The sequence below is a fragment of the Phaethon aethereus genome (assembly GCF_964289735.1).
Source record: "Phaethon aethereus genome assembly, chromosome: 7".
NCBI classification, from domain to species: Eukaryota; Metazoa; Chordata; class Aves; order Phaethontiformes; family Phaethontidae; genus Phaethon; species Phaethon aethereus.
Window position 1 is genome coordinate 33,058,049 of NC_138583.1, and position 27,902 is coordinate 33,085,950.

Genomic DNA, 27,902 nt, shown 5'->3' on the forward strand with positions numbered 1-27,902 from the left:
TCACAATAATTTAATCCAGTTCTCTCTGAAAAAAAAGTTGATTAATGCAGTCTTATTGCTCCATAGATCAATGCAGTACTTATATTGACGGTTTTTAATGTAAAATAATATTTTTGTATTTGTGTTAGAACTGCAAAGCCCATGTAGATAGGCAGGAGTGAGGCAGATTGTATTCTTTCTTGTACATCATTAATAGAGCTATTTACAAAGGTCTGCTCAGTAGTAGCAGTGTAACAGGATGTCAGGAATATAATTTGAAGCCTCTGAACTACACAGTGTAACTGAGAGCTGATAACGATTTGCAGAACTTTTATTACCTAGTAGGTTATTGCATAAAAGAAGAGTCTAGCTAAATTTTCATGTTCAGCCTGACTTTAAAAGTCTGTGCGTTGAGAAAGTCTGTGAATATGTTTCTTTTCACCGTGCTTAAATTTTCATGTTAAAAGTTGCTTAGATTGTAAGCTCTAACATGCTCACATATGACACCCAACACAGTGGGAGCTGTATCCCTGACTGAGGCTGATAGAGGTTACAGGAAGATGTCTGAGTAACAGTAATAGCAATTGCACTGAAAAAGAAAATGAAAACCCGTCACGCTATTCTGAAGAGCCATTCTATCCATGCATGCTGTAATATGTAACATAGAATACATTTCTGTTTAATTTTAAATATTATTCTTACGCGCATCTAACCCAGCAATGGAAATCTGTGTGATAAAATTGGCTGTCTTCTAGGAATTCTTCCCCAGCACTCAGAGCATACACAGAATTATACCATTATCAAATAAGCCTTTCTTGGGGTCATGCTTATATATCTTCGGAAATCATATTACTAGTTATATATTTACTTACACGTTCAGTATTTACTGTCTAAAAAAATTCAGCCATGTGAACTTAGGGCACTGAAGGCAGAGCCAAGCCCTGAAGCTCTCAAAGCTGACTCACATCAGATGGCATAGTGATGCACCATATCCATCCTGAATTGTACAAACCAGAAGATATTACTCGCGTTTGGAAATAGTGGCAACAAAGCATGTTAACTGTCATCTGATCACTGGCATACTATGTGCTAGCTTTTGAACACATAAATTGTAAGAAAAAGATGAAAAAAACCCATAACCTCCTATCAGATGTTGGAATTGCTAGAGTATTCAGCAGGAATTAAAGATACATAAAAAGTAAAAGGTGTAATCCATAACAAGGAGTAGCAGATGAGCTGCATTCAAGACAACTAGATTCTTCATGAAAATGCTGTGACATTTATTTTTTATATTAAAAATTCAAATGCAAGTGTTTAATATGTCTCATACACATCAGTTCTTTCTGTATTCTGGGACTGGCACAGTTTTGCCCTTAGTCATTTGGGGATTGCTTTTCCATACGCTTTGATCACATTGTGCTTCTGCAATATTCCCACCAGTTATCCGAAGAACTCTGAGAAGTGAATCTTGTTTCATCTGCCCTAGAAAATAAAATATCATGAAGGGGACTCTCAAATAAACCTCTGAAAGAGGAAAAAACCAAACCACTACTACCCCAAAATTCTTATTACCTTTAATGTAAACATCTGTATTTATAAAGATTTAACCAAATCTCTCAAGAAATTGTAGCATGAATATATAGAATGCACAGCCAGTATCAAACCTTTTCTTTCCTACACAAAGGAAAGCATTTATCATTCTGGTAACACCAGGGACAGAAAACAATGACAATTCACAAATCAAACCTCTCATGATTTAATATTGTTGTTTTGTCCCCTGCGATCCTAGAATGATAAATATTGCACCTTCTTTTGTCAGTATCAGAAACACTTTCATACATGGAATAAAGGCTCATTCATTATATTCATATTGGGGTTTTTTCCACATGGCTTTTTGCAAGCTGTACCGGTGATATTGTGCCAGCTTTCTTGTGGTCATTCCAAAGTTCCACAAATACCTGTGACGCTACCAGTTTCCTTTCTATTTATTAATTTTTTTTGTTGTTATTATTATTTATATTCTTGAGGCTTTCAGTGGCCTCACTGTGGCTTGTGACCTCATTACATCAAGAGGTGTACTAAGATGTACCTAATCTAGCCTACCAGCACTGGAATTCTACATGCCACGGAGTGTGGTCCTCTGGGAAGCCCACAGGCAAAGACTGATCTGTTACCTTTTCCCCAAAGGAGGAGGGAAGGGATAGCCCCACAGAGGGGACGGCACTTTCCTCTAAGGACCTTCTGTGCTATTTGCTCCTGAGAAGGTGATGGGAGGGGTCACTGCCTATGAAAATTATGGAGAACGCAGCAGTCATCCCAGGTGAAATGTCTGTAGCTCTATTCTCATTCCACCTAGCCAACAACAACCCATTATGGCTTTTGCTTAGTATTACGATCCTCCAGTAACTCAAAGCATATCTTGATTTCAAAATGTTTCTCCAAAAGTAGTCATCTTTAGCAAATGATCTCAGTACTCTAAACAGACTTACATAATTTTCAGTGGGGAGTACACATTGTGTTTTAAGAAGAGCTCTCCCGGCTTTGGTGTGATACTAAACCATCTCTCATTGAAAGATGACATTAGGAAACATAGTTATTGCACAAAACCTAGGCAAACAAGCTAATCACCATATTAGCATGCATTAGTTAATTTGTGTGTAGCACTTTGGAGATAACAAGCTCAGCATTTTAATACTATTTTTCCTCCCTGGACACATCTCTTGTCTTTATATTTAAACCACTATGGAAAGGTCATTGATTTTGTAAATGAAAGCTCTAAAATATGACTTGAAAGAGGTAGTGTTTTGGAAAAAGTGTGAAAATTCAACTTGTTTAAGTCAGGCTTTCCATTTTGGGTGCCAGGTTTCTCCTACCAAGCTTTAGATCTCTTAACAGGCTCATCTATGGTTAAGCATTTGTTTCACTAAAAAATTTTCATTGTCTGGACCTAATACAGCTGCTGGTATGGACCAGAAGAGGCAAGTTTCAGGCCAATATGTTGATTTTTACCTGGGTAAATAGAAAGACAAAGAGTAGGAAGCCAGATGAAAATGTAAAGACTGCATCATTGCTTCGTCCTAGATGAAGCACCCAGTTGACTTAAATTACTGAGCATATGGAGCTTCAGCAAGAGCACAGCAATGATGTCCCTCACCCTAAAGGCTGTTTGTTCCTGCAAGAGCCTCCTGGCCCTACTTCCCTCCCCTTGAAATCCATCTCGGTGGATCCGGAGAGGACTTAAACCGCACTGCCTCAACCTCTGTGGACCTTCAGCAGCTTCATGCACATCTCCGACTGGCACAAAGCATAGCTGTATCCTTGAGGCCATCCCTGTGAGAAAAACACGCTTCTGTCACTTCTGCAGAATGATTAGTGAAAGTACAGTTAAACACATTAAAGATGAGAAGTTGCATTAAAATGTGCACTAGTTAGAACACAGCTTTTAAAATCTTGAAAGTAAATATTGTTCTTAAAGCACGTGTGGGGCTTGAATAATGAAATAAGGCTGGTTGTATTTAGATTATTCATAATCTACTTCATCGCTCTTAAAGAAATAATTAAATCGCAGTTCAAATGTAAACAGTTATTTTTATCTCTCTTTGTAAACAGTGGATGTGTGTATTTTTCTTGGAAAAGAATTGCCCGCTAAAATGAGAAGTCAGGAGAAGGACTAATAATATCAATGATGATTAAGATGTTTGTAGCTTTTAAAACCTGCCATACCACCACCTCCTCACATTCATACAATCCGAAGAGATGAAAGAATGTGAAAGAGAATTAGAGTAGTCTTAGTAACTAACATCAGATTCACAAAGAGAATTCCTCGTTATTGGAAGTCTAGGTAGAGGAAAGTAAGTACTTTGTAAAGGCAGTTAAATAGTCCGGTGACTCAAGCTTAATGGAACAAGAAGCAGCAAAAATAAGAATGGAAAATGGAGGGCTATTTGGAAAGAAGGCATTGAAAAATAGCATAGGAAAAAAGCAGGAATCCTATATTGATTCCTATAAATAGATATATCCTGTCATCAGATTGATTACATTACATTACAGGTAAGTCCCTCTCATGTCTGACACTTCCCCTTCGGGGGGGTAATACTTTCTATTACTGAACCTTGCACATTGTCAAATCCCATTCCTGCAATTGTTTTTTTCCCCCCTTCACCTTTTAAGACAGAGGTCATAAAATGTTAGAAATAAGGTGCAGTTTGCCACGGATTACCTACTGCCTCCATTCTTTGCACCAAAGATGAACTAATCCTAAGCAGGAACCGTGCTTTTCCTTATTCTTTTCTATTCTTTATGAAAATCAATGTTTGCTTATGGCTGCCTCAGAGTCTCAAGTGTATGGTGTCTAATGGCATTGCTTTAAAGTTTTATATTTTATCTTTATAACTTAGGATAATTATTTATAGTTGCAAATCATAATGTAGCAGCATTATGGGAAACAGAATGCTGGATTACATTGCAAAAGGAAGAGCAGATTCAGGGTTCATTATATTATTGTATTATAGAAGGCACTTCAGAGGCTACGGAAGAAAGTAACTCAAATTGTAGCAATTCTCAGGAGCTGGGATAGTACAAAACAGATTTCATTCACAACACACTCTTGTATAATCATCACTGTATATATAGTCATTAAAGTATAATTGAAATATAGAAATCAGGAAATGAGACAAGTGAAGCCAAGTTTTTCACATGTGATCAAAAAGCATACGGGTAAAAAATAGAGGGGGAAAAGGTCAGCAGTTAAATAGAAATAGGAGACAACATAATTTCTGTTTTTAAAAAACAGATGGAAGAATTAGCAAAACTGCAGTGAGGGAATTCGTCCTGCAGAAGGTTTGTTTCTCCTTCATCACGTAGTAAAAACTTTGAAAATACGTAAATGAAAACTACCTTCTAATCACATCCCAGAAAGACAAAGCCAGCATGGCACTTTATACAGCACGTCAGCTTTTAATGAAAATATTGTGAAGAACAATGCACAGAATTGCTCTGAATTTTGCCTGTTGTCTCAAAGAACCATCCTGGCATTGGAAAACTCCAAGCAGAGTGTATCTCTTGCGACATCATCTTCTCCCCAGTTTCATTTCTTCCCTTTCTTACTCCCATGACTAATGATGAGGAAGGGCTGCTGTAGTAACTCTTCAGTATCTGAGGGTTTATTTTCACTGAGTACCTCTTCTGGGAGCTGGCATCACTGGGAAATTGACTTTATGAGATTTTCTGGACCGTATCTTTCACTTGGTTTCTACCTTTTACTTTCACACCCATTTAGTAGCATGAGTCTTGTTCAACAGGAAATGAGTGAGAGATTTTCACTTTGTTTTACAAAAAGGTGGTGTGCACATCAGGCTGAGATTCATGCCAAATCTGAGCCCGAGAGAGGAATATTTCACAGCTCCTGTATCTCTTGTGGGTGTGGTTCCTAGAAGGAGAAACGCTGAACCTGAATTTGGTGTGTCAGGAGGATTTTTCTCAGGTTTTTCCAGTTACACCACTAGATGCAAAGGGACATCAAAAGGAATATTTTAAATGGCAAAAGTTATAATTCAGTAATCTTTGTACCAGAATAGTTCTCTCAAAATTTTTAATGTCATTGATAAATGAGAAAATGAGTGCTTGCTACTTGTTGGAGCATGAGTACACATAGAGCTAGATAACAAGCTGTGACTCTCTACTGTCAGTTTTCTAGTTGTTCCTCTCCAACCTAGGAAGCATGCCTAGGGCATATAATATATTTTCAGTGATATGCAGTCGTATTACTATCTCCCCGTTTCAGGCATTTGTCACACAAACAGAAATGGTGCTTTGCTACTGTAATTTCACTGATATTTATCTATATTGACTGTTCAGGACCAAGTGTATGTAATCCACTATGAACATGCTGTATTTGAAATGGAAGCCAATTTCCATACATTTTGACAGTAACTGGGTCTAAGTGTGTCGTTTTGCCTGTTAAAATAATAATATAGTGTTTTCAGTGAAATATAAAAGATTCAGGGGAAAAAAAAGAGTAGCTGTCTAGCTTGCCTGTATATACTGGAATCCCATTCAGAATTACTCTCTTTCACTGCTGACCAGGATTCTGGGAGGGCCATTTGTATAAATCTCTGTGTTCTTACTTTTTTTTATAGTATAGACTGTGCTTTTTGGTCTTTTACCAAGCTTTTCTACCAGAATTAATAAAAATCAATGTTCTGCATAAGTTGATGTTAGCTTTGCTGATGGAGCCGCCCTAATACAGAGGGCATTTATGTCCCTTTGTTTGTGTGTGTGTTTCCTTATTCTCAGGCATTAATAGGTACTGAAACTATAAACACCCTTATGTTAGAGATCCTGAGGACCCTGAAGTTGTCCCTTAAGTAATATTTCAAAATATGGTTCAAAATTCTGGGCACGCTTTCTGTCCTGTTGACTTAATGCTGTGTTACACTCCCAAGATCGTTTGTTTTGTCAGAGTGACTGCTGGCTATGTAGCTGGGGATGTACTGAATGTCTAATTGTGGAAATCAGCAGAATACTGAAAAACTGGCATTTTTATTTGACCAGAACCAAATTACAAGCCAAACAGTGGTTACAGCAATGATATATTGCAGCAGTATGTTGGAAATGGAAAACAAGTCCAGTACTTCGTCAACCTTGGAAAGCAAGGTAAGAATGCGTTATGGGGAAGCACTGCAGATATCTGCACTGCCTACTTCTGATAAGCTGCAATCTTATCGAATTTCTGATGAACTGTAATCATTTGTTTGTATGAACATATTAATCAGTTTCTGGTTTAAATAAAATTTTTTTATAGTTGAAAAAAATACAACATCTGCAAAATAAAGGTGTAAGAGTGAGAAACAGCATCTTTGAGGATTATTGCTCTGATCTTCTCCCTTAAAAATAAATGATAATGTAAGTAGTATTGTTTCATCTCCAGTGGGCGCAGAACCATCCCCTCTTGGGTCTTTAAACCTGTTGTCTTTAAGGTTGTATGTTTTGTTGTGAGGAGAAGAGTAGTAAAGCTGGAAATCTGACAATTTACATTATGACCCAGTGGGAACACTAGGGAGATGTTCACAAAAACTGAATTTCACCTGGTGAGGTTAATCACCCCGGATTTCCTCTACAGAAAGGAGGATATTGGCTTTAAATCGCTCCCTGCAAGTGAGGCGTGTCCGGAGGGAAACAAACCCCAGTGAAAACCTCTGCCTTCTCTCCTCCTAACAGTTCTGCTTTGTTTGAACCTTCTGTTCCCCAGACATTCATACACATATAGGGACACACGTATATGCAGGTAGTCTGATTACTTAATTGCATGAAATGACAGTTCAGCCCTGTATTAATGGAGTGTCGATCACAGCCTGTTTGTATGAACAGTAAATCTCTGTCTCACAGGTGTTCGTCCTACTCACAATGCTTAGTAAGGCTTTAGCTTTCATCGCGGTGGTTAGAGAGTTTAACCTCCATGAATGGATTTGGGTAAAAAGCTTTAAAAGTGTTGTAACTGAAGTTCACAATTTTTTACAGGTTCCCTATCTTCACTTTTCTCTGATTGGCATGCATGATGCCAATCAAAGGAGATTGCTGAAGGCAGAGACAGACTAAAATAACGCTGTACCAGTAACCTCAAGTGTACAGGTCTGGAGGAGGCTTTTGCAATCCAAATGTTTCTAATTATTATAAAAAGGCTCGTAAACGAGCCCCAACTGGGTCACGGCTGTGATACTGACTTCTAAACAAAACCAAGTATAATTTTGTTTGTATTTACCCAGGTATTGCTAAAAGTAAGTGAAAATAGTGCTGCTTCTGTACCCCAAGTAGATTTTTTTTCTCTTCTACAGAAATAGGTTTACAAGACCAAATTAGATTCTGGCATGATTAATGCATCTCACCAAATTCTTGCAGAGTAACAAATTAGTTTATAGTGATTTTCTTGAAAACAAATTAAATGGATGCACAACATCACAAGAACAGAGATGTTTTTCATAACATATGGATAAATGATTCAATGGAAAGGAGATGTAATCAAACTGAAAATTTAATAGTTGATGTGAAAAAAAATCCAAATGTTTCAAATATTACTGTCCATTATAGAAACCTGTGTAATTACTTGCATTTTAACACATGATGTATAATATGCAGTGGGAGAGCATCAAGGAATTAATCTGCATGAGTTTTTCACATATTCTAAGCAGGTGATTCCTTTTTAGGTGTTTTTAATAGCCATCGGTTAAAAACCAAACCCCTTGTTTTGCTAATAACTTAAAATAGCAATTATTCTGTCAATTATAGGTGATTTGTCATACATGTATTTGATTGACAGCTTTCTAAAAATGTTACTTATCCTATAAATTTGCTTTTTTCCCCCCTAAGCATGTAAACATATTTTGCTACTGATACACCTGTTTGAGACTCCACAACTTACATCCAAGAAATGCGCAGGATAGAGAAAGTCTGGTCACATGCGTAATTATTCATGCAGTAATTACTTGTTTCTTATTTTTTAATGTAAAAGGAAAAAAAATTGCACATAAAAATCTGCCATCATTTTGTATAAAATAAGCCATGTTGGGAAAGACAACAGAACATTGGGCTATTAATTCTGAAATTACCATTTGTGGTCTGAGGTCCAAAAATCACAATAATGGAATAAAAGAATGGTCGAACAATAGATCACTTGTCTGTAACTGCTGCCAAGGTAAAACTTCTTAGACAAAAACATCAAGATGCTTTAATTCTCTTAGCTCTGCCATTCTGTGAGAAGAATACATTTCCTGACTAAATGTCATGCCTACTTTATTAAGTGAAATGTAGTACTGATAAGTATTGCAGCTTTAGGAACTGTTACTAAACTAGTCCAAATGTATCTGTAGTTAAATTTCTTCCTTTGTAGAAAATACATGTATTTAGTTCACTTTAATGGAAGTTGCTATTCCATATTCTGAATTTGGGTTACCCTTCCCCAAGAGGTTATATTACAGACCAGTTTTACATAGTTTAATTTTCATTCCAACAACATTTTTACATTTCTCCATATTAATTTGTATTCTACCATTTTCCCTTGAATCTTTGTTAATTGACAATATTACCCTTGCTGTCCCTGTGGTCTTGCCCAAATATTCTTTGACTCCATTCCTTTTCTTCCTCACCACCAGAATCACAGAATCACAGAATCACTAAGGTTGGAAAGGACCTTCAAGATCAAGTCCAACCATTAGTCCAGCGCCACCATGTCCCCTAAACCATGTCCTGAAGTGCCACATCCACACGTTTTTTGAACACTTCCAGAGATGGCGACTCCACCACCTCCCTGGGCAGCCTGTTCCAATGCCTGACCACCCTCTCAGTGAAGAAATTTTTCCTAATATCCAATCTAAACCTCCCCTGGCGCAACTTGAGGCCATTTCCTCTTGTCCTATCACTAGTTACTTGGGAGAAGAGACCAACACCCACCTCACCACAACCCCCTTTCAGGTAGTTGTAGAGAGCGATAAGATCTCCCCTCAGCCTCCTCTTCTCCAGACTAAACAACCCCAGTTCCCTCAGCTGCTCCTCATAAGACTTGTGCTCCAGCCCCCTCACCAGCTTCGTTGCCCTTCTCTGGACATGCTCCAGCACCTCAGCATCCTTCTTGTAGTGAGGGGCCCAAAACTGAACACAGGATTCAAGGTGCGGCCTCACCAGTGCCGAGTACAGGGGCACAATCACTTCCCTACTCCTGCTGGCCACACTATTTCTGATACAGGCCAGGATGCTGTTGGCCTTCTTGGCCACCTGGGCACACTGCTGGCTCATATTCAGCCGGCTGTCAACCAGCACCCCCAGGTCCCTTTCCGCCGGGCAGCTCTCCAGCAACTCCTCCCCAAGCCTGTAGCATTGCATGGGGTTGTTGTGGCTGAAGTGCAGGACCCGGCACTTGGCCTTATTAAACCTCATACAGTTGGCCTCTGCCCATGGATCCAGCCTGTCCAGATCCCTCTGCAGAGCCCTCCTACCCTCCAGCAGATCAACACTCCCACCCAACTTGGTGTCGTCTGCAAACTTACTGAGGGAGCACTTGATCCCCTCATCCAGATCATCGATAAAGATATTGAACAAGACTGGCCCCAGAACTGAGCCCTGGGGAACACCACTCGTGACCGGCCGCCAGCCGGATTTAACGCCATTCACCACAACTCTCTGGGCTCGGCCATCCAGCCAGTTCCTCACCCAGCAAAGAGTAAACCTGTCTAAGCCACGAGCTGCCAGTTTCTCCAGGAGAATGCTGTGGGAGACGCTGTCAAAGGCTTTACTAAAGTCCAGGTAGACAACGTCCACAGCCTTTCCCTCATCCACTAGGCGGGTCACCTGGTCATAGAAGGAGATCAGGTTGGTCAAGCAGGACCTGCCTTTCATGAACCCATGCTGGCTGGGCCTGATCCCTTGGTTGTCCTGCAGGTGCCCTGTGAGCACTCTCAAGACCGACCGCTCCGTAATCTTCCCTGGTACAGAGGTCAGGCTGGCAGGCCTGTAGTTCCCAGGATCCTCCTTCCGGCCTTTCTTGTAGATGGGCGTCACATTGGCAAGCCTCCAGTCTTCTGGGACCTCCCCTGTTAACCAGGACTGCTGATAAACGATGGAGAGTGGCTTGGCAAGCTCCTCCGCCAGCTCTCTCAGTACTCTCGGGTGGATCCCATCAGGCCCCATAGACTTGTGGGTGTCCAGGTGGTTTAGCATGTCCTTGACTGCTTCCTCCTGGATTATGAGGAGTACATTGTGCTCTCCATCCCTGTCTTCCAGCTCAGGGGACTGAATACCCTGTGGATACCTGGACTGGCTATTAAAGACTGAGGCAAAGAAGGCATTAAGTACCTCAGCCTTGTCCTTGGAGACAATGTTCCCTGCCATATCCAGTAGGGGATGGAGATTCTCCTTGCCTCTCTTTTTGTTGTTAATATATTTGTAAAAACATTTTTTATTATCCTTTACGACTGTGGCCAGACTGAGCTCTAGCTGGGCTTTTGCCTTTCTAATTTTGCCCCTGCTTGACCTAACGAGATCCTTGTACTCTTCGTGAGTTGCCTGCCCTTTCTTCCAGAGGTGATAAACTCTCCTCTTTTCCCTGAGTCCCAGCAAAATCTCCCTGTCAGCCAGGCCGGTCGCCTTCCCCGCCAGCTCTTCTTATGGCACATGGGGACCGCCTGCTCCTGCGCCTTTAAGATTTCCTTCTTGAAGACTGTCCCGCCTTCCTGGACCCCTTTGTCCTTCAGGACTGTCTCCCAAGGGACTCTCTCAACCAGTGACCTGAACAGGCCAAAGTCTGCCCTCCGGAAGTCCATGATAGCAGTTTTGCTGACCCCTCTCCTTACTTCACTCACAACTGAGAATTCTATCATGTCGTGGTCGCTAAGCCCAAGATGGCCTCCAACCACCACATCTCCCACCAGTCCTTCTCTGTTTGTAAACAGCAGGTCCAGTAAGGCACCTCCCCTGGTGGGCTCACTCACGAGCTGTGTCAGGAAGTTATCCTCCACACACTCCAGGAACCTCCTAGAGTGTTTCCTCTCTCCTGTGTTATACTTCCAGCAGATGTCTGGTAGGTTGAAGTCCCCCAAAAGAACAAGGGCCAGCGAATGCGAGACCTCCGCCAGTCGCTTATAGAATGTCTCATCCGTCTCTTCATCCTGGTTGGGTGGCCTGTAACAGACTCCCAGCAGGATATCTGCCTCATTGGCCTTCCCCCTCATCCTTACCCACAAGCACTCCACTTGGTCTTCACAATCTTCGATTTCTATGCAATCAAAACACTCTCTAACATACAGAGCCACCCCACTGCCTCTCCTTCCATGCCTATCCCTTCGGAAGAGCTTATAGCCATCCATTGCAGCACTCCAGTCATGAGAAGCATCCCACCATGTTTCTGTGATGGCAACTACGTCATAGCTGTCGTGCTGCACAATGGCTTCCAGCTCCTCCTGTTTGGTGCCCACACTGTGTGCATTGGTGTAGATGCACCTGAGCTGGGCTATCAATTTCAACTCTGGCACGTTGAACCTACCCCTAGGTTCAACTCTAGTGAGCCTGGTTTTATCCCCTCCCCCCTCCAAATCTAGTTTAAAGCCCTCTCAATGAGACCTGCCAGCTCATGAGCAAGAATCCTTTTGCCCCTTGGCGTCAGTTGCCCTCCATCAGCTGCAGAGTGCAACTGACCAGGCTGCATAGTCTCACTGAATTCTGTCACTGCAGCCTCTCCAAAACACCTCCTTCCCTCTGCATCTCCAAAACAAAAGCCCTTGCCCAGGATCTCCACAGCTTACTTCTGAACTACCGCCATATTGAACAACTGCTTTTGTAACCATGTTTATTGCAGATCTTTTTCTTGACTAGTTTTTCTATCACAGAAATAATTTTTAGTAGCTCCATGCACTTCCTTTTTTTATTGCCTCAAATATCATCTTCATTCATCTTCAAGACCCATTATGACTTACCATTCCCCGCCTATCATCTCTTATGCAGTTTCAGATCCTCTGCTCCGCTCCCAGCTCAGATCAGCCATTATCTCCGTCTTCCTCTCCCACTTGTTAAGTAAGTGCCTTTCTACTTCTATCAGTGCCGCCTTCCTTGGGCAAGGTGCGCGGGTCAGACTGGCATACGGGTCTGACAATGCAGTCCAGCTAAATGCAATAATCTCATATTAGCTCCTTTAAAAAATAGTCAATAAAGCCTACGCTGCTTGTCTTCCAGGAGGCCTTGAGTTGAGAAAAGTGGGTGGGAGAAAAAAGCTTCAGTTAATCAACAGTAAATTGCACCAATCTCAACCTACTACCACAGTGTCTCCAACACGTTACCATGTCCCTTTCATCACTGCAGTGTTTGTTTGTCCTGCTAAACAGACAAGAGCTATCCCAAAGTGCTATCCCAAATTTGTGTGGATTAGCCTGGAGTAAGTGGACTCTGATCTGTCAGCTGTCCTTCAGGGAGTGTGTGTGTACCATGGTCGCACCATCAATCCCTGTATCTCCATAGCCGGTGAGACCAAACAGCCCATGCTGTCTCTTAGCCACTGGCAGGCTGGATAGTTTAAAGGCACCAGATGTTGTACAGACCTGGATTACAGACTAAACTAGAGATATATCTCACCGTGAAAGGGAAGGGGAAACTCCTGACTCCGTTAAAAAAAAAAAAATCACTACCGACCCCTTGGAGCACAAATAATTTCACACAAATATGTAGGGCCATTTCCTTTTCAAAATGAGAAAAATTGGGAAAGGCTGAACATTTAGTAAAAGATCCTTTATTGTATAGTCTGCATTTCCCACAAACTGACAGCAAGTAATTTAGAAGTCTGTTCTGGGAATAAGAGTTTCTTAGCCCCTTATAGATAACTGTTATTACTAAATACCAAGGGTACAATACAAAGGAGCATGACATCTCCTCTCTACTAGTGTGTGGCTATTTAATTCCACACTATCATTATTTAGTTTATTATTGTTATCGTTTAAGCTCTGTCTCATATTTTACTTATTTAATTAAGTGGTATGCATAAGAAAAGGAAAACGTATGTCCTGGAGTCTTGGCTGTATTCCCATGCAGCAAAAATTATCACTGAAAAAAAATGATGGGGTTACTTGCCCAAAGTAATTTCCTAGTTAGTTTAGTTTGTTTAATATATCTTTCTCATAGTAAGAGTGGTCTCAACTTAAAATACACATCCATGTACCAAACAGGAAGATAAGCCCATAAAAAGACTTTGTGATTTTGAGGTGTTTTCAGCTTGTCCTTTTTAAAAAAATCTAATTCAAATAAAAAAACATTCAATATGACAGGTTATGAAGATACTTATTTTTCTTGGCAGTTGATTGTTTTTCTCTGTGACTAAGTCTGTGATCTCTGGGTATTGTCTAGGCGCACCTGCCAGATCAGGACCCTCAGATACACATGAAGAATTTGACTATTCTCTGACTTTGAAATGAACTTAGCTCTGTTGTGAGATACAGTGGTTCCTCTGGCCATGTACAGTCTTGAACTTCAGATGACTCTTAATTTTTCTTCTGCAAAGTAGGCACTTGAGAATCAGGTTTTTATGTGGGTAGGAGAAGGTTTTGCTTTTGAATCCTAAATTTTGTTCTGGTTCCATTTTATGTGCCTTTTGGATATCTCCAGACACGACTTGATCTATAGCACAGAAGTGTGTAGCCCAAACAACATTCTGGCCTTTTCATCATGAAAATTAATCATGAGTTAGTCCACTTGGAGAAAGTTTGGTTGAGAAAACAGGAAAAGTATAGGAAGTACCAGACAACCTTGAAAATTTTACCTAACTAAACTGAATAAGAATATTCCTAGCACAATGTCTCATAGAAAGTGAGCAATTTTTTTCAGTGGGTACTCAAAAACACTTCCCTAGTAACGACCTTCTTGAAAGTTATGTTCCTCTGCCATTATAGAAGCTACAGCTACCATGTATATTTCCTATGAAGAATAAATGGATGCAGTCCTGGTATGCATCCATAAAGGTTACGGTGAATGTGATCCGCTTCACCAAATTAAGAAATAGATAACACAAAACTGCATTATTAACAAGGCGGTTTTGTATATAATTTGTATATAAATTGTCATTTATACACACATAATATACAATGTCTATTTACAAAACAGCTCTTTATGAACTTGAAATAATGATAAATGACAGAACTCATTAAAATTCCCTACATAATAACCGGTAGTTTTATCGATGAGTATGAAATTGTCTTCACTGGTTCACTGTGTGCTGTGGCCATCTTCATGAGGCACTAGAGTCGGGAATTCTCATCACTTACTCAGAATGTCTCCAAAGTGCTTAGATCCATCTGTACAGATATTCATGGGCATTGAATCCTCTACAATGGGAAGACTTTGAATAACAGAACCTTTATGATACAAGGACTCTGTCCGCTATTAGGTGTGCATGTACAGTAACACATCTTTAAAGAATCAACAAACGAATGTAACACAAAGACTGCTGGGTGCTGAAGGGTGAAGCTATTGCTTTAATAGTGCAGTGTTTACCCAGTCTTTTCTGTTTAAGTCTCTCTGTATGGCAGCTGTCATTTTATTTTCGTTGCTTAAGGTCACCTTAAGCAATGACTATAATTTTGTATAAAATGTCAAACAAATCTAATTGATCTACCTAAGTCGCAGTTATTTTATTGTCTTCAGCTTTGTGAATGGTCTGATTCTGCGTAACAATGAAAACGTGTAGAATTTAATCAAATTAAGACATCTGTCAAAATGTTATCTCTGAATAATACATATTGAAATTGAAAAAAACAGCTCCAGTTACCTACCTAACCATGAATCTGAGGTCATTCTTTGTTCCCTTACTTTTAACAAAGGAGATAGTAAGAACTCGATGCATTTCTCATTAAAATTAACAATAAAGGAGGAAAAAAGGTTTTAAATATGCACACCAGCATGTAAGACTAACTTCTTCAATGTAAGGGTTTTTTTCTACTTTGAGAGATAGTGTAGCCTTACATCAGTTCAAATGTAGCTGTATACAATCAGAGGAAAAATGTTTAAACATCCCAGCATGGGTATTTCCATTTAAATCTGATTACAGTGAAATAAAACTGTAGCTATTAAAGGTTTAGAAGAACTACAAATACAAGCAGTAAAAGAAGACAGTTAGTAAATGAGGTAGTAAAACATTTCAGCAGGGCAAACAGTTTATAGCACCCAGCCTTCCTGGAGCAGACTGTGCTATTCACTACAGACCCGTGCACTGTTCCCTGAACTGCACTTAAACCTGCAATTAACCTTTCACGCCTAATGAAGCTGTTTTGCTGCAAAATTAAAATATATAGTACTGCCTGTTTTTACAGAGACTGGGAGGAGAGCATCTCAAAACAAATGACTTTTTCAGATGCTTTTGTTCAAATGCAGAATTAAAGTGCTGTTTGTATATAAATCGGGAATGCGCTTTTCAAGGCAATCTCATTTGATGTGCTGTATTTTATTCCTGTACTTATTAATTGTTTTGCATAATTGTAAAAAAAAAAAAAGGACAAAAAATTCACACACCAGCAATTTTATGATTAGACACTTACTTCCTGAGAATAAACGATCACCATTTAGCTTCCATTAGGAAAGACAATATTTCTGCTAACGATAACCAAGTTCATATTGCTTTCTCTAGTATTTTTCTCATTGTGGATGCAATTACCTCTTACAAGAATACACTTACATATTTGACTGGGCTAACTTCTTAATGATCTTTCCATACATATCCTTAAAACAAGCCAGAGGTTGTTTTAGCTGCACAGAACTAGGTCAGGTTATTTCTATAACATTTAGTAGAAAAACAAATAAAACTTAAAATTGGTCTGGTTCTGCAGCTAGACTTGAATTTCCAGAAATTAGGCTATTAGAGGTGACCCGCTGATTCTCCATGAGGGATGCTTACTGACTCCACTGTTCCTTTCTGCCACCTTACTCAGAAGCAACCAGAGACCATGTACTGGTTTGGAAAATACCAGTTTGGATGGTAGGTAGGATATTTAAATGGCAGCATTCGGGAAGGTGGGTAAATGAAATACCTTAAGAACGGAGATAACAGGTACAGAGCACTATATGATTTACAGTTCCAATTTTAATGACTATAAATGTGTTCATATTTGTTGTTTAGATGCAAAATCTGTAAAATAAAGGGAATGTTTTGTTGGGGTTTTCTTAATGAATATTTAAGCCACAGCATTTTTATCAAATCTTCTTTTGTATTTTGATGTAAATTCTGCTTGGTTTCAGTGTCTGTGCATCAGCTTGACTTGGTAAATGAAATTCCTTTAGACTGCCAGTCTGAAATAATGAATTGTTCCCCCAGTTAATTGTATTGCTTTGATAACAAGGAACTATGCTGGGCATAGAGAACATAATAAATGAATTTCATCAGATGATTTGTGTGACGTTTTGAAAAATGATCTTCTAGAGTGACCCAATTTTAATGGAACTCTAAGAACATGCCAGTATATCCCAGTATACAGCATTAGATTTCAAGGAAACAGTTCTTTTTTATTAATTGTTATGTAGTAAGGTTAGCATCGTATATCCAAGTGTATTTTAAAATATCTTGCCAAAAATGGAAAACCCGTTTTCCTAATGATATTCATTCCATTTAACATACTCCCTAAGCTAAAGACAGAATCACATGTAAGCAACCATCAAAATGTTATTTAGGTTTTATCCTTGAATTTGCTAATACCGGGTACTGATGATACTTTAAAGGTGCCTCAAAGATTTCAAAAAGTCAATTTATCAAAGTCCAATTTAAGGCATCACTAGCTCATGCTAGGAAATATATGGGTATGCGAAAAAAATGACTTAATCTTGGCTCTTACATATCCTGAAACGCAGCAATGATAATTGTACTTAGCGTTTTACAGCTTAGTGCTGTGTATTTTCAAAAGCTGTATGCACATTAATTAGTTCTTGCAACATTTTTGTGACTTAAGTACAGGAGTGTTACAGTGTGCGATAGCACAGATTTTTTCAGGATACTGGAAACCAGAACCGAATTTGATGGTATATCATATACTAAAAAAGAAGCCTGTAGAAACACTTGTAAGTGAAAAACACTTTTTGCACAGTTTTTTAGTAGGTAAGTGTTGCAGTGAGGGGTTGTGTGAAAAATATTGCCAAAACTGGATTCTGTAATAGATAAACCAAGTTTGATATTGGCCTGAGTTAAAAAATAGAGACTGCCTGTTGAACATGGTGAAAAGTATTTTCAAAGGCTTCCTTGTGGAGTAGTACTGTTATTGGTGAGAGACTGGGATGTGTTGGGCAGCATAGACAACCAGCACCATCTTTGCCTGCGTTATGGGTATATACAGATGTATTTTTGCAGATAAAAGCGTCATGGTTATATTGCAGCCATGGTGGAGTAGAACATATGAATGGATACTCCTAAGCCATTTAATTTCAATATCACTCGTGTGAATTTAAAAATTCAGAACTACCAGGTATTAAGTGTGTCAGTCACAGCATTTCAGCAGAAGTCAGTAATTTCTAGCAAGCATGCAATAAAGAGCAAATGGAAGAGTAAATACTTAAACTAATCATTTCCCAAGCATGCCTGTCCATGCCCTCTGTAATACTCTGTTAAGATTATAACAGGTCATGGAATATCAACAACTTAACCAGAATTCGAAAAAGAAGAGTTTTGGTGAGCTGAAAACCTTTAGAATTTACCCAGGCCAGCACCACCACCGTTCAGGGTTTGTTCACAAACCTATGCATTCTGGAAAGATATTTTCATATCTTTTTGTTCATAGTAAATACCAACCTCCGAATATTTCCAAATTAGGAAGTCAAATATATTGCAAAGGGAAGTATTCAAGGGTACAATTTTGTCTTAACTGTGGTCTCCATTTGTCTCTTATTTTCTGGTTTGATAGTTTCATCCGTTTCTAAATGCAATGCACAAATGTTTAATAAGAGAAAATCCATGTCAGAGAGTTGTTGGTCCATATAACCAAGAAAATGGTGATAAATAGAGGTGATGCTAAAATCGCACAACAAATCAATAAGAGAATTAAATAGAACTCAGTTCTCCTGATTTCCAGTCTAGTGTCTTAACCGCATTTTTTTCTTCCTCCATTTCTTCATTGGTACCAGGCAGCATTTTAGATAGTGAGAACTTGTTATCTAATCCGAAATAAAACTGAACACTTCTGGGAAACTACAGAAACTTCACTTGTACAGCATACTGCTCTGGAACCCTTCGCAGGAAAGCTGGGCATTAAATTTTGTTTTTTCCTTTATTTATCTTACAGGTCTTGCAATTGCAAGTGCACTGATAGACATTTCACAACAGAAGCCTGCGGACTGTAAAGATAAGGGTTCAGGAGTCAGAAATCGAAAACATCATCTTTCAACACGCCAGGGAACTTGTGTCTGAGATTCAAAAACTACTATTGTATATTCTGTAATGTTTTCTTTTTAAATGGCTTCCATTGAAAGCTATACTACAGCCTCAGTTTTTATGGAGGCAAATCTATGAATGAACATATGAAGTACTGTTCTCTGTTTTAGTCACGCAGCCTACTGTACCCCAAAGCAGAACAAACTTATGGTAGGTATGAGTACATTTGATGAGCTTTAATAAAAAGAGTGGATTCTGCTACCAACAAAGTATGAAATAAAATACCTAGTGTTCTTAACCTTGAACATATCAGAGCAGGGAAAATCTTTGAACAGAACTGGGAAAAACTGTTTTGTAATGTAGAAGGGAATTGTATAATTAAAAATTAAGCAGATTCCAGGAAACTAAAGGACATTTTTGTATAGCTTAATGTAACAATGAGAATTGTACAGTCCTTTCCTTGTAATCAGCATTAAGATTTCTTTCCAGCAAGCAGGAACTAAAGAGCATCATTTAGATTTAGGTGTTCTTTTATCATTGCCCGAAATAGGTAGGCAGCTTTTGAATTTATCATAGGTATAACCTGAGAACACCATACAGAATATTTGAAAGATAATTCCATAAAAAAAAACTTGATTTGAGCATGTCATGACTATTTTTCTTTACTTTGCAGAAGCCCCAGAAACATAATCTTGCAGCAGTGATGGGTGGGCTTTCATGTTTCTGTACCTAAGAGTCTATTCTAAATTCTGAATTATATATTTTACGAAGAGCGCATGTGGGTCCTCCATGCCAGCTAACTGATTGGAAAAATTAATTGAGTATGGAAAAGCTTCTTCTGCAATAAAGCTTGCTTTTTTTCCCAAGAGTCTCCAAGACTGCAAGTCTAAGGACAGTTTAACTTTCTGTTACTCTACCTGCTCCCATTTCAATATTGAATTTGCTAGTATCTGTATGTAGTCCTGACCTCCAAGCAGAAGAAATGAATCCTAGTCAGTGCTTTGACTTGTTTTTATAGTAAAGTATGGATTTTTTTTTCTCCCAGCTGCAGAATTTCATCTCATTCTCACTTTCATACCAGTTAAGAAATTACCCTGCATAACTACAAAAAAAAAAAAAAAAAAAAAAAAAAAATTTAGAAATCCAAGTTGCTTCCAACAGTGGTTCTCAAATCTAACATCCTATGGAACCTCACACAATCAGTACTCAGCAACAAAAAGCAGATGAAAGAGTTTCCTTCCTATAAGATACTAGTTTTTTGGGGGGCTCAGTTACCACAACAGGTAACCTAGCAGATAGCTTTAATGGCCCTCAGTCTTTTTATTTACTCAAAATTCATTAATATACAAAAGAGTATGAGAATGCTTAAGGGGTAGGTAGCAGACGTGTCATGTTCTCATTTCCACAATACACGTTGACAGCAGTATAATATGAAACTAGTAGTTTTGTACGAGCTTGTTGAAAGCATAGTTTCTCAACTCCAAATTTGCTACCATACTAGTACAGGAGAATGATATAGAGGTATAAATACCTCATGTAATGATAGATTTTTGGTAAATATGAAAGATATAAAAAGTTAATTGATGTTTACTACTATATCTGTATTTTTCACGTTCTTTTTATTTCAGGAAAATGATGACATTTTCCTGTTTATAGTTGACTACATAGTTACTTGCATGCCATGGTGGTGCAGTAGCGGTAATAAAGCCCTGTTGTGAGCTGTGTTTATTTCGTAACGCCATTCATACATAGAAGTATTCAGCTTAATTTTGATGAGGACTAAATGTAAAAATAACTATAAAAAGAAACAATTGTACAGTATGTAGTTATATCTTATACAGGAGTATTAGGTTGCATCTAACCATGACTGCTCTATTGTTTTGATAAATTATGCACTTATGAATTACGGTATAATTCTTTCTTATGCTGGCATGATTGTCTCGGTATTTTCATATCTTAAAATAAGATTATTATCCTAAAACAATACCATCACAATCTTGTGACTTTTATTGCCTATACTGACCTCAGTCTCTTATATCTTAAAACTTTAAAAAATCCTTTTTAAAACGTCTGTTGGGAACTTGCAATCAAGTTTTTCACTTAGCATAGTGAAAAAATGGTCTTTTGAAAACAACCCTTTCTGTCAGTTTTAAAGTTGATCTGTTCGAATGAATATAAACCGATGGAACTGGTCTATATGATGCATACAGTTATGAACATATTTGGAATATATTCCAAACTGTGTTATCCTCAACCTAAACGTTTCACATAAGAAATATGCAGTGTGCGTTTTGTGAATTGTACTGGAAACCCTGTGCACAGAAAGACCGTGTAGTCCTGTAGAGCAGTTTGGACTGTACTCACTCATAAGGGGTTACATTCCTCCGTATTTCAACTGGAGTTTGTCAATTACTTGAAAAGCAGGTATGAGTTTTAAAGGGATTAAAATATTTTATTGCAATAGTGAAGATGGGCAAATAGTTATCAGCCGTTTTATTGTGTTAACAATTAAAAATGTTATTTTGATTGTACAAGAAAGGCATGTTTGTCATGGAATCATCCAGCATTTTCATTCACTCTGAGAATGTTTTTTCCTAAAGTGTCTTTCTTCCCCCAGGGTCCCTGATTGCATGCAAATTCGTAAAGACGTATAATAATATTAAAATAAATAAATAAAAATACTTATATAATGGCCACACTTAAATACCAGAAGTTTGCCAACACATCTCAAACCAAAGTTGCAGAGTAACTGTTACAGCCTTCTATTTTAAAGGTATAGAAATAGCATCAAATGTCTGATAACTACATTTTGTTAGTTGTTGGCAAGTGCAAACTTTTTAATAATGACTGCTGTACGTCACATGAGATGTTTTATCAACTGTCACATTATGATTGCTTCATGAAAAAGCCAATTTTTTTAAAACTCTATTCTCCAGTTTAATTTTCAAACTCTTTCTTAGAGTCAGAAAATGTTGAATGGCTTGTTTTACTTATGTTGGATGAAAAATAAATGACTAAGCACTGTTCTGGAAAGTAAGCCCCATTAAAGTTCTGATTGTCAAGACTCCACCTCCACCCCCTCAGTCCGTGGATTCTGCAGAGGGAAATTCAGCAGCTATGAATTATCGTTCAAAATATGAGACAGACTGTCCGTGGTAGCATGGGTTCACTAGTACTTCCGTTCCTCTCTCTACTTGTATATTTATATAAAGTCCCGAAACGACTTAAATCAAACTTGTGCACATATAAATAACACTTTAGAGTACTTGCTTCCATTCATTACATTCCTATGAAATGTAATGACATGCTAGTTTACCTATACAAAAATGGTTATCTGTATGTTGCCACTATTAAAATTATATCTAAAAGAAAAGGACAAATTATAGATATGTTGAGGCATGAGGACACCATTAATTAGGAACATTCAGATTCATCTGATTTGAAAATTTTCATAGCTGACTGCTCTCTTTATAGAGTCCCCTCTTATCTTCCCAAATCAAAAACATTTGGACAAGTTCAGATCAGGACATGGAATTTCTTATGTGTAAAATCTGCAGCAAGAATTATTTTCTGAATAATTAATGTAGAGAGCTGGAATCTTGATGGTAAGAATTTTAGTTTGGGATCACTTTAACAGATGTTCAGTCTTTATGCACAATAACTTTCATAGTATTCATCTAAATTATAAAATCATTATGTATGTAATTTCATTACCAGTTTTTTAAAAAGCATCTGAAAGGTTTCTTGACAATAAAGGAAAAGTCTCTGTTAAAGGTAATTAACAATGCCTTTCCTTTTTTTAAGCAAAGTTATCCTATCCAGAATGCTTGATGTTACTGGGGAAAAGTAAATAAATTAACTCTATTTTTTCGGTCTCTAAGGTGCAGCATTACCTGAAAAACTGTAGTTTACTGATACTCTCAAGATGATCTAAGTAAAGTGTGGAATACCTAAAATTATTTTAGGTGCCTCTAGCAAATAATAGCAAAACTACTGTTGTCTACAGGTGGCCAGAAATGCCCATATTGTCTTCAGCTGTACTTGCGTGTTAAATACTAACGAAGAAGAACAAAGCTGGCACAAACAGGCCTTGCAGAACCTGGGCTGGTATGAGTCAGGGCCATCTGTCGTTTCAGCTTTTCCTTATTTAAAGTTATTTCCCTTTCAAAACGAATACTTATATTTCTATATGACCGCATATATGGCCACGTGCAGCCATTTCTATGGCTACAGATATTTCTGATGCAAAATGTCATCATCTTGTATATTCAGTAGAAATTCTAGTGACTCTCTGAAATTTAGTGTGAAGCTGAAAAGGGAATAATACTACCCTTGGCTTTCATTCATACTTCCTTCGTCATAGAAGTTGAAGCTGATGAGTCACGTTTTGGTAAAAAAAAATCTCTTTGCACCTCTTCAGATATGTTCAAAACTTCCTTTTTCTAAAATAAGAAAGCAAGGGTGAAAATGATGAACAAAGATAAAAAAACACAAACCAAACCACCCTTTTTAAAATATACAGGAAGCATATATGGAATTATCTTTCGCAGCTAAATCTAAATCAGAATATTTTCTCAGTTTCCTCACATATTCTCACATATTATATTGACTAGGATGAAAACTTTAACTGAATCGGTTAAAGTGTAGTGTTTGGGGTTTTTTTAATGTGTATATTAATGGTAATTTCTAGAGAAATAAAAGCTTAAATGTATTTACCCTTCTGAGTGAGGATATAGAATTCTGTTTGAAATACTGTATAGAGAATATTTCAGGGGCTTATCCATTGGCTATCAGGATTATCAGCAAGTCTGAGACTGAGTACATAAAGTGAGGTAAGTGCCTTCCATTCTTTCATATCCTCCATTTTTTAGTACATTTTCTTGTAACTGTTTACGTGCTAAGGTCAGAGTTAATAATACAGAAAGCTTGTATGAGTTTGGCGTTTGAGAGAATTGTTACTCATTTAACAGTAACTGTTTGCCTTTCTGTTATCTAGATGTCCTGGTTTCAGCTGGGATAGAGTTAACACTAGACAATGTTTAGCTACGTTCTTTTCCAATTTTTGCAAATGCTTTTTTCCAAAAGACTTTTTATTAGACAAGAAGCAAGAAAAGAATAAGATGGGGCTCTTCAAATACAGTTCCAGACCTAGAAGAAATCTTAAACATCTCATTCTACTGAAAGTCTGAGTCTTTTTAACATTCCTTTCCAGGTCAGTATTTATCAAAAATCATTGTTACTACGTGATTTTTCATGGTTAACACAAAGGACAATATTTTTTTCATGTCCTAAAGTTCTTTTATATATTCAGTAATAAAATATCCCTGAGAAAAAATCAACATAGTTTTGGAACATAATGTTAGGATAACCACTATGGCTGTTCTTGTGACAGAACTCTACCCAAAGTGTCTGCGTTCTAAAGCTTTCTTTCTAACATGAAATCTTTTAATATTCCTGCAAGTCCCTCTTCCCCCCTCGCCAAAGCACAAAGAACCAAATTGTCAGATGTAAAAATCTTTCTAAAGGTATTAACGTAGGTAATTTTGTTTCTGCTTCTAAATAGATGCTTGGAATGTGGCAAATCATTCTTCTGCTTTAAGTTTCCTAACTGAATGCTTAGGAATGATAAAATTAACCTTACTAATGACATGGGAATATTGAAGATTAATTAATTAATGTTTAGAGAGTACTCAGAGCTCTTTAATGATCTAAAAATAACAGTCACTGTATGAGTGCTAAGTATATTTTACTTATTTAAGTTATTTAGTATCAGATTTATTTAATAGTGCTACATGTTGCAGTTTTCTATACTACAACTTGAGGCCTAATTTTTAAAAAAAGAAAGAAAAGCTGACAGATACTAAATAATTCATACGTAGTGGTTTTTCACACAATAGCGGTCACAGAATTTGCTCTCAATTTTTCCCTGTTGAGGTCATTTTCCCATTGCTGGTAAATCATTTTACTAATCTACTCAATTTACTGATATCTTTGATTAATCAGGCTTCTCAGACGTCTGATTTTATGTTGGTTTTTGGTTTTCGTCTTCAAGTATTCATTCTTTGTACAGTACCTTCATTCACAGTTGCCCAGACTATAGGATCCCAAAGGTGCTCCACTATTTTGATGTTCGTTGTAGTCTGAAAATGTCAGTGATTGTACCATTTTAACCATGTTTAAGAATATCAGGGATAATGCATTCCATGCCTTAATCTCTCATTTATATTAAATGGGCCAGAGGTTTTACACCCTCTTTATGCTCCATCTTCTTCATTGCAAATAGTGACTATGCCTTTTTAAAAATGTTTTATGGAGTTATAAATTCCTCCACTGTAGCTCAAAGGCCATGGTAGAGCATCATAAGATTTCTTAAAATCTGTAAGTCTGCATATTCATTCTGATTATAGTGTTATATCTTAACAGATATCTCATGAAAATATTTAATATTTGGTAGAACTCTTTTCCAGAATCCCCACCGGTGTTATTGAACTGTTCCTGCTTTACTGGGGAGAGCGGGGGGGAAAAAAAGCACCTTCTGAGAAAGCTTTATAGATTTTAAGACTAGCTTTAACATTGCATCTATGAAAACCACCTTCCATTGCTTTGAAACTTTTTCAGATGTCTCAAATCAACAGAATTACTCTGTACAGCCTTTGGCTTAAATTACTTCCTCCTGCTTTTAATCATTTAATGGCAACCCTGTCATCACATGGTGCCGAACTCTTCCCAAAGGGTTGTGATTGTTTCTTAGATCTCTTCAGAACTGAGCTCCACAAATGACTTGGATCCATCCCTCTGTAACTTCCTTCTTTGAAAAGAAAAGGTTTTCATTTTTCAGCAGATTTGCAAGAAAATAATACCTTTTCCCTCCAGACACAGATTCTGCCTTCTCAGGCATTAGTGTTCCTCCTCTGCTCCATCCTCTCTACCATGCCATTCAAATATTGGTTTTCGCATTGGCTTTCTCTCTTGGCATTTAGTTTTGATTCAATCTCATCATGAACCTGATCCAGCCGCATGCTGATCCTGACTGCTTTCCAAATTCTTTTATCTTTGCTTTTGGAAGTATGCTGTTGGTTTCTTCAGCAGTTCTCCTACTGTTTCTATGATCATCTTACACATAGTATCATTTGCTCACTTCATATAGAAATCTTCCAAATCTTCAAACCTGTCCTTAGCTGCTACTCAGTGATTCCTGAATCTCTCAGAATTTGTAAGTTTTATTTGTAGCATATGTTAATTGAACTCTACTGGGGCAAGGCTGTCTCCTGTAGAGGTCTTTAAAGTTTTGATATCCAGACAGTTGTTCCCATTCTCCCACACTCCATTTTGGCTTCTCTTGCACCATATGCCCTCAAAAAATTACACGTCCTCTGTTTCCATCCTTTCCTTAGACCTCTGCTGTTTTACCCGGTTTCCCAAGACTTATTCAAGTGTTTTCTAAGCTTTTGTGCTTCTTTATGGGGAGAAGGCCTCCAAATCCAAGCAACAATAGGACCTACGGTCAGCAGAGCTTTCAGAGTCGCACGTGTATCCAAGATATTCTGTTATGTCAAGGTCCAGACAACCCCTAGCCAGAGCGGGTATGCTAAACCGTTGCCTGATTTCTCTAGTACTATAAATCTGGGGGTTGTTTTGTGCAATAATTAGAGGGCAAGGGGGGAACATTTGAGAAATTGCAATATTTTAAGTGAATTAATCATATTGCCGTATAGGTGTTCCGGTCCTGCTTACCCTGACTGTCATTTTATATGGTTTGCCTCCCACTGTGCTTCTCCCAGTCCCATCAAAAGGAAAACACACAGCTTTACGGTCTCTTCACCACAGAGCCACTGACATTACTAATGGTAGAGTTCATGTTATTATTTAGTTTATTTTATAAACTAATCAATTTTTCAGAAAGGGCCTTTAAAATTGTATGGCTCAATGGTAGCTCAAAATTGAAGCATTCAGAACTTGTGATTTACCTTGTCTTTACCCAAACTTCTGTTACAGCAAACTGCCTCCGTTGTAGAAATTACCAACCCAAAAGGAGTGCTTTGAAGCTTGGTTGGCTTTTGCCTGCTTTGCAAAACCTTGCTTTGATGCTTTCATGGCAAACAACATAGAATTGCAAAGGTTTCTTTATTTGTGTTCCTGTGTCAGAGCAATGTGCAAGCAGTAGTTTTGCTGTCTGGGAAGATCAACTTGTTTGTTTTTTAGACTCTAAAAACAAAGGCCAACAGGAAGGGTATCAGTAGCTCTACCCATACAGGTTACGATTTCAACAACAAACCCGGCATCACTAAGCTCTAAATAAGTAAAACTTAAACCAGTAAACAACATGACATTTTGCTTTCTGATTTCTCACTTGGTTGTTAGGAGTGTGATATACAGGTGAAGTTCTGTTTCACAGCAGGAGAGACAAAATAAAGTGATAATCTAACACATATTTACCCAAAATGTCATGTTTGTGCTCACACACACATACACATATATGTGTATATATGTGCCTCATCTATAGCAGTGTTAGTTTGGCTCCAGGTCTGTGTTTTTACTTGCAAATATATATGATATCTTTCTGCATAAAGATAGCAGTGTCCTCCAGGGGCTTGAGGATTTTTCTGGCTTTCCTTTCTAGTTTTACATAGACTGTAGCTAAATGGGGGGGTTGCCTTATGAGTGAACACCATCCACAGTTATCATAGAATCACAGAATCTTTGGGTTGGAAGGGACCTTTACAGGCCATTTGGTCCAACCCCCCTGCAGTGAGCAGGGACACCTTCAACTAGAGCAGGTTGCTCAGAGCCCCGTCCAACCTGACCTGGAATGGTTCCAGGGATGGGGCATCCACCACCTCTCTGGGCAACCTGGGCCAGTGTTACACCACCCTCGTTGTGAAAAATTTCTTCCTTGTATCTGGTCTAAATCTGCCTTTTTTTAGTTTAAAACCATTGCCCCTTGTCCTGTCGCAACAGGACCTGCTAAAAAGCCTGTCCCCATCTTTCTTATAGGGCCCTCCTTCAGGTACTGAAAGCTGCAAGAAGGTCTCCCCAGAGCCTTCTCTTCTCC

General features: G+C 38.2%; 1 protein-coding gene across 2 annotated transcripts in view; it reads left to right on the plus strand.

Moving 5' to 3' along the window:
• The window catches only part of ATRNL1 (attractin like 1), a gene marked incomplete at its 3' end in the record, with an annotated part of 538,576 nt that extends 519,690 nt beyond the window's left edge, over positions 1-18,886 (plus strand). Inside the window, exons 29-30 of one of the 2 annotated variants that reach the window (XM_082002290.1) lie at positions 16,811-16,861; positions 18,762-18,886. In XM_082002290.1, the coding sequence (XP_081858416.1) occupies positions 16,811-16,861; positions 18,762-18,886 (176 nt within the window). The remainder of the gene's footprint in view (positions 1-16,810; positions 16,862-18,761) is intronic. The other variant, XM_082002291.1, reaches the window with a different exon arrangement.
• Positions 18,887-27,902: the final 9,016 nt, after the last annotated feature.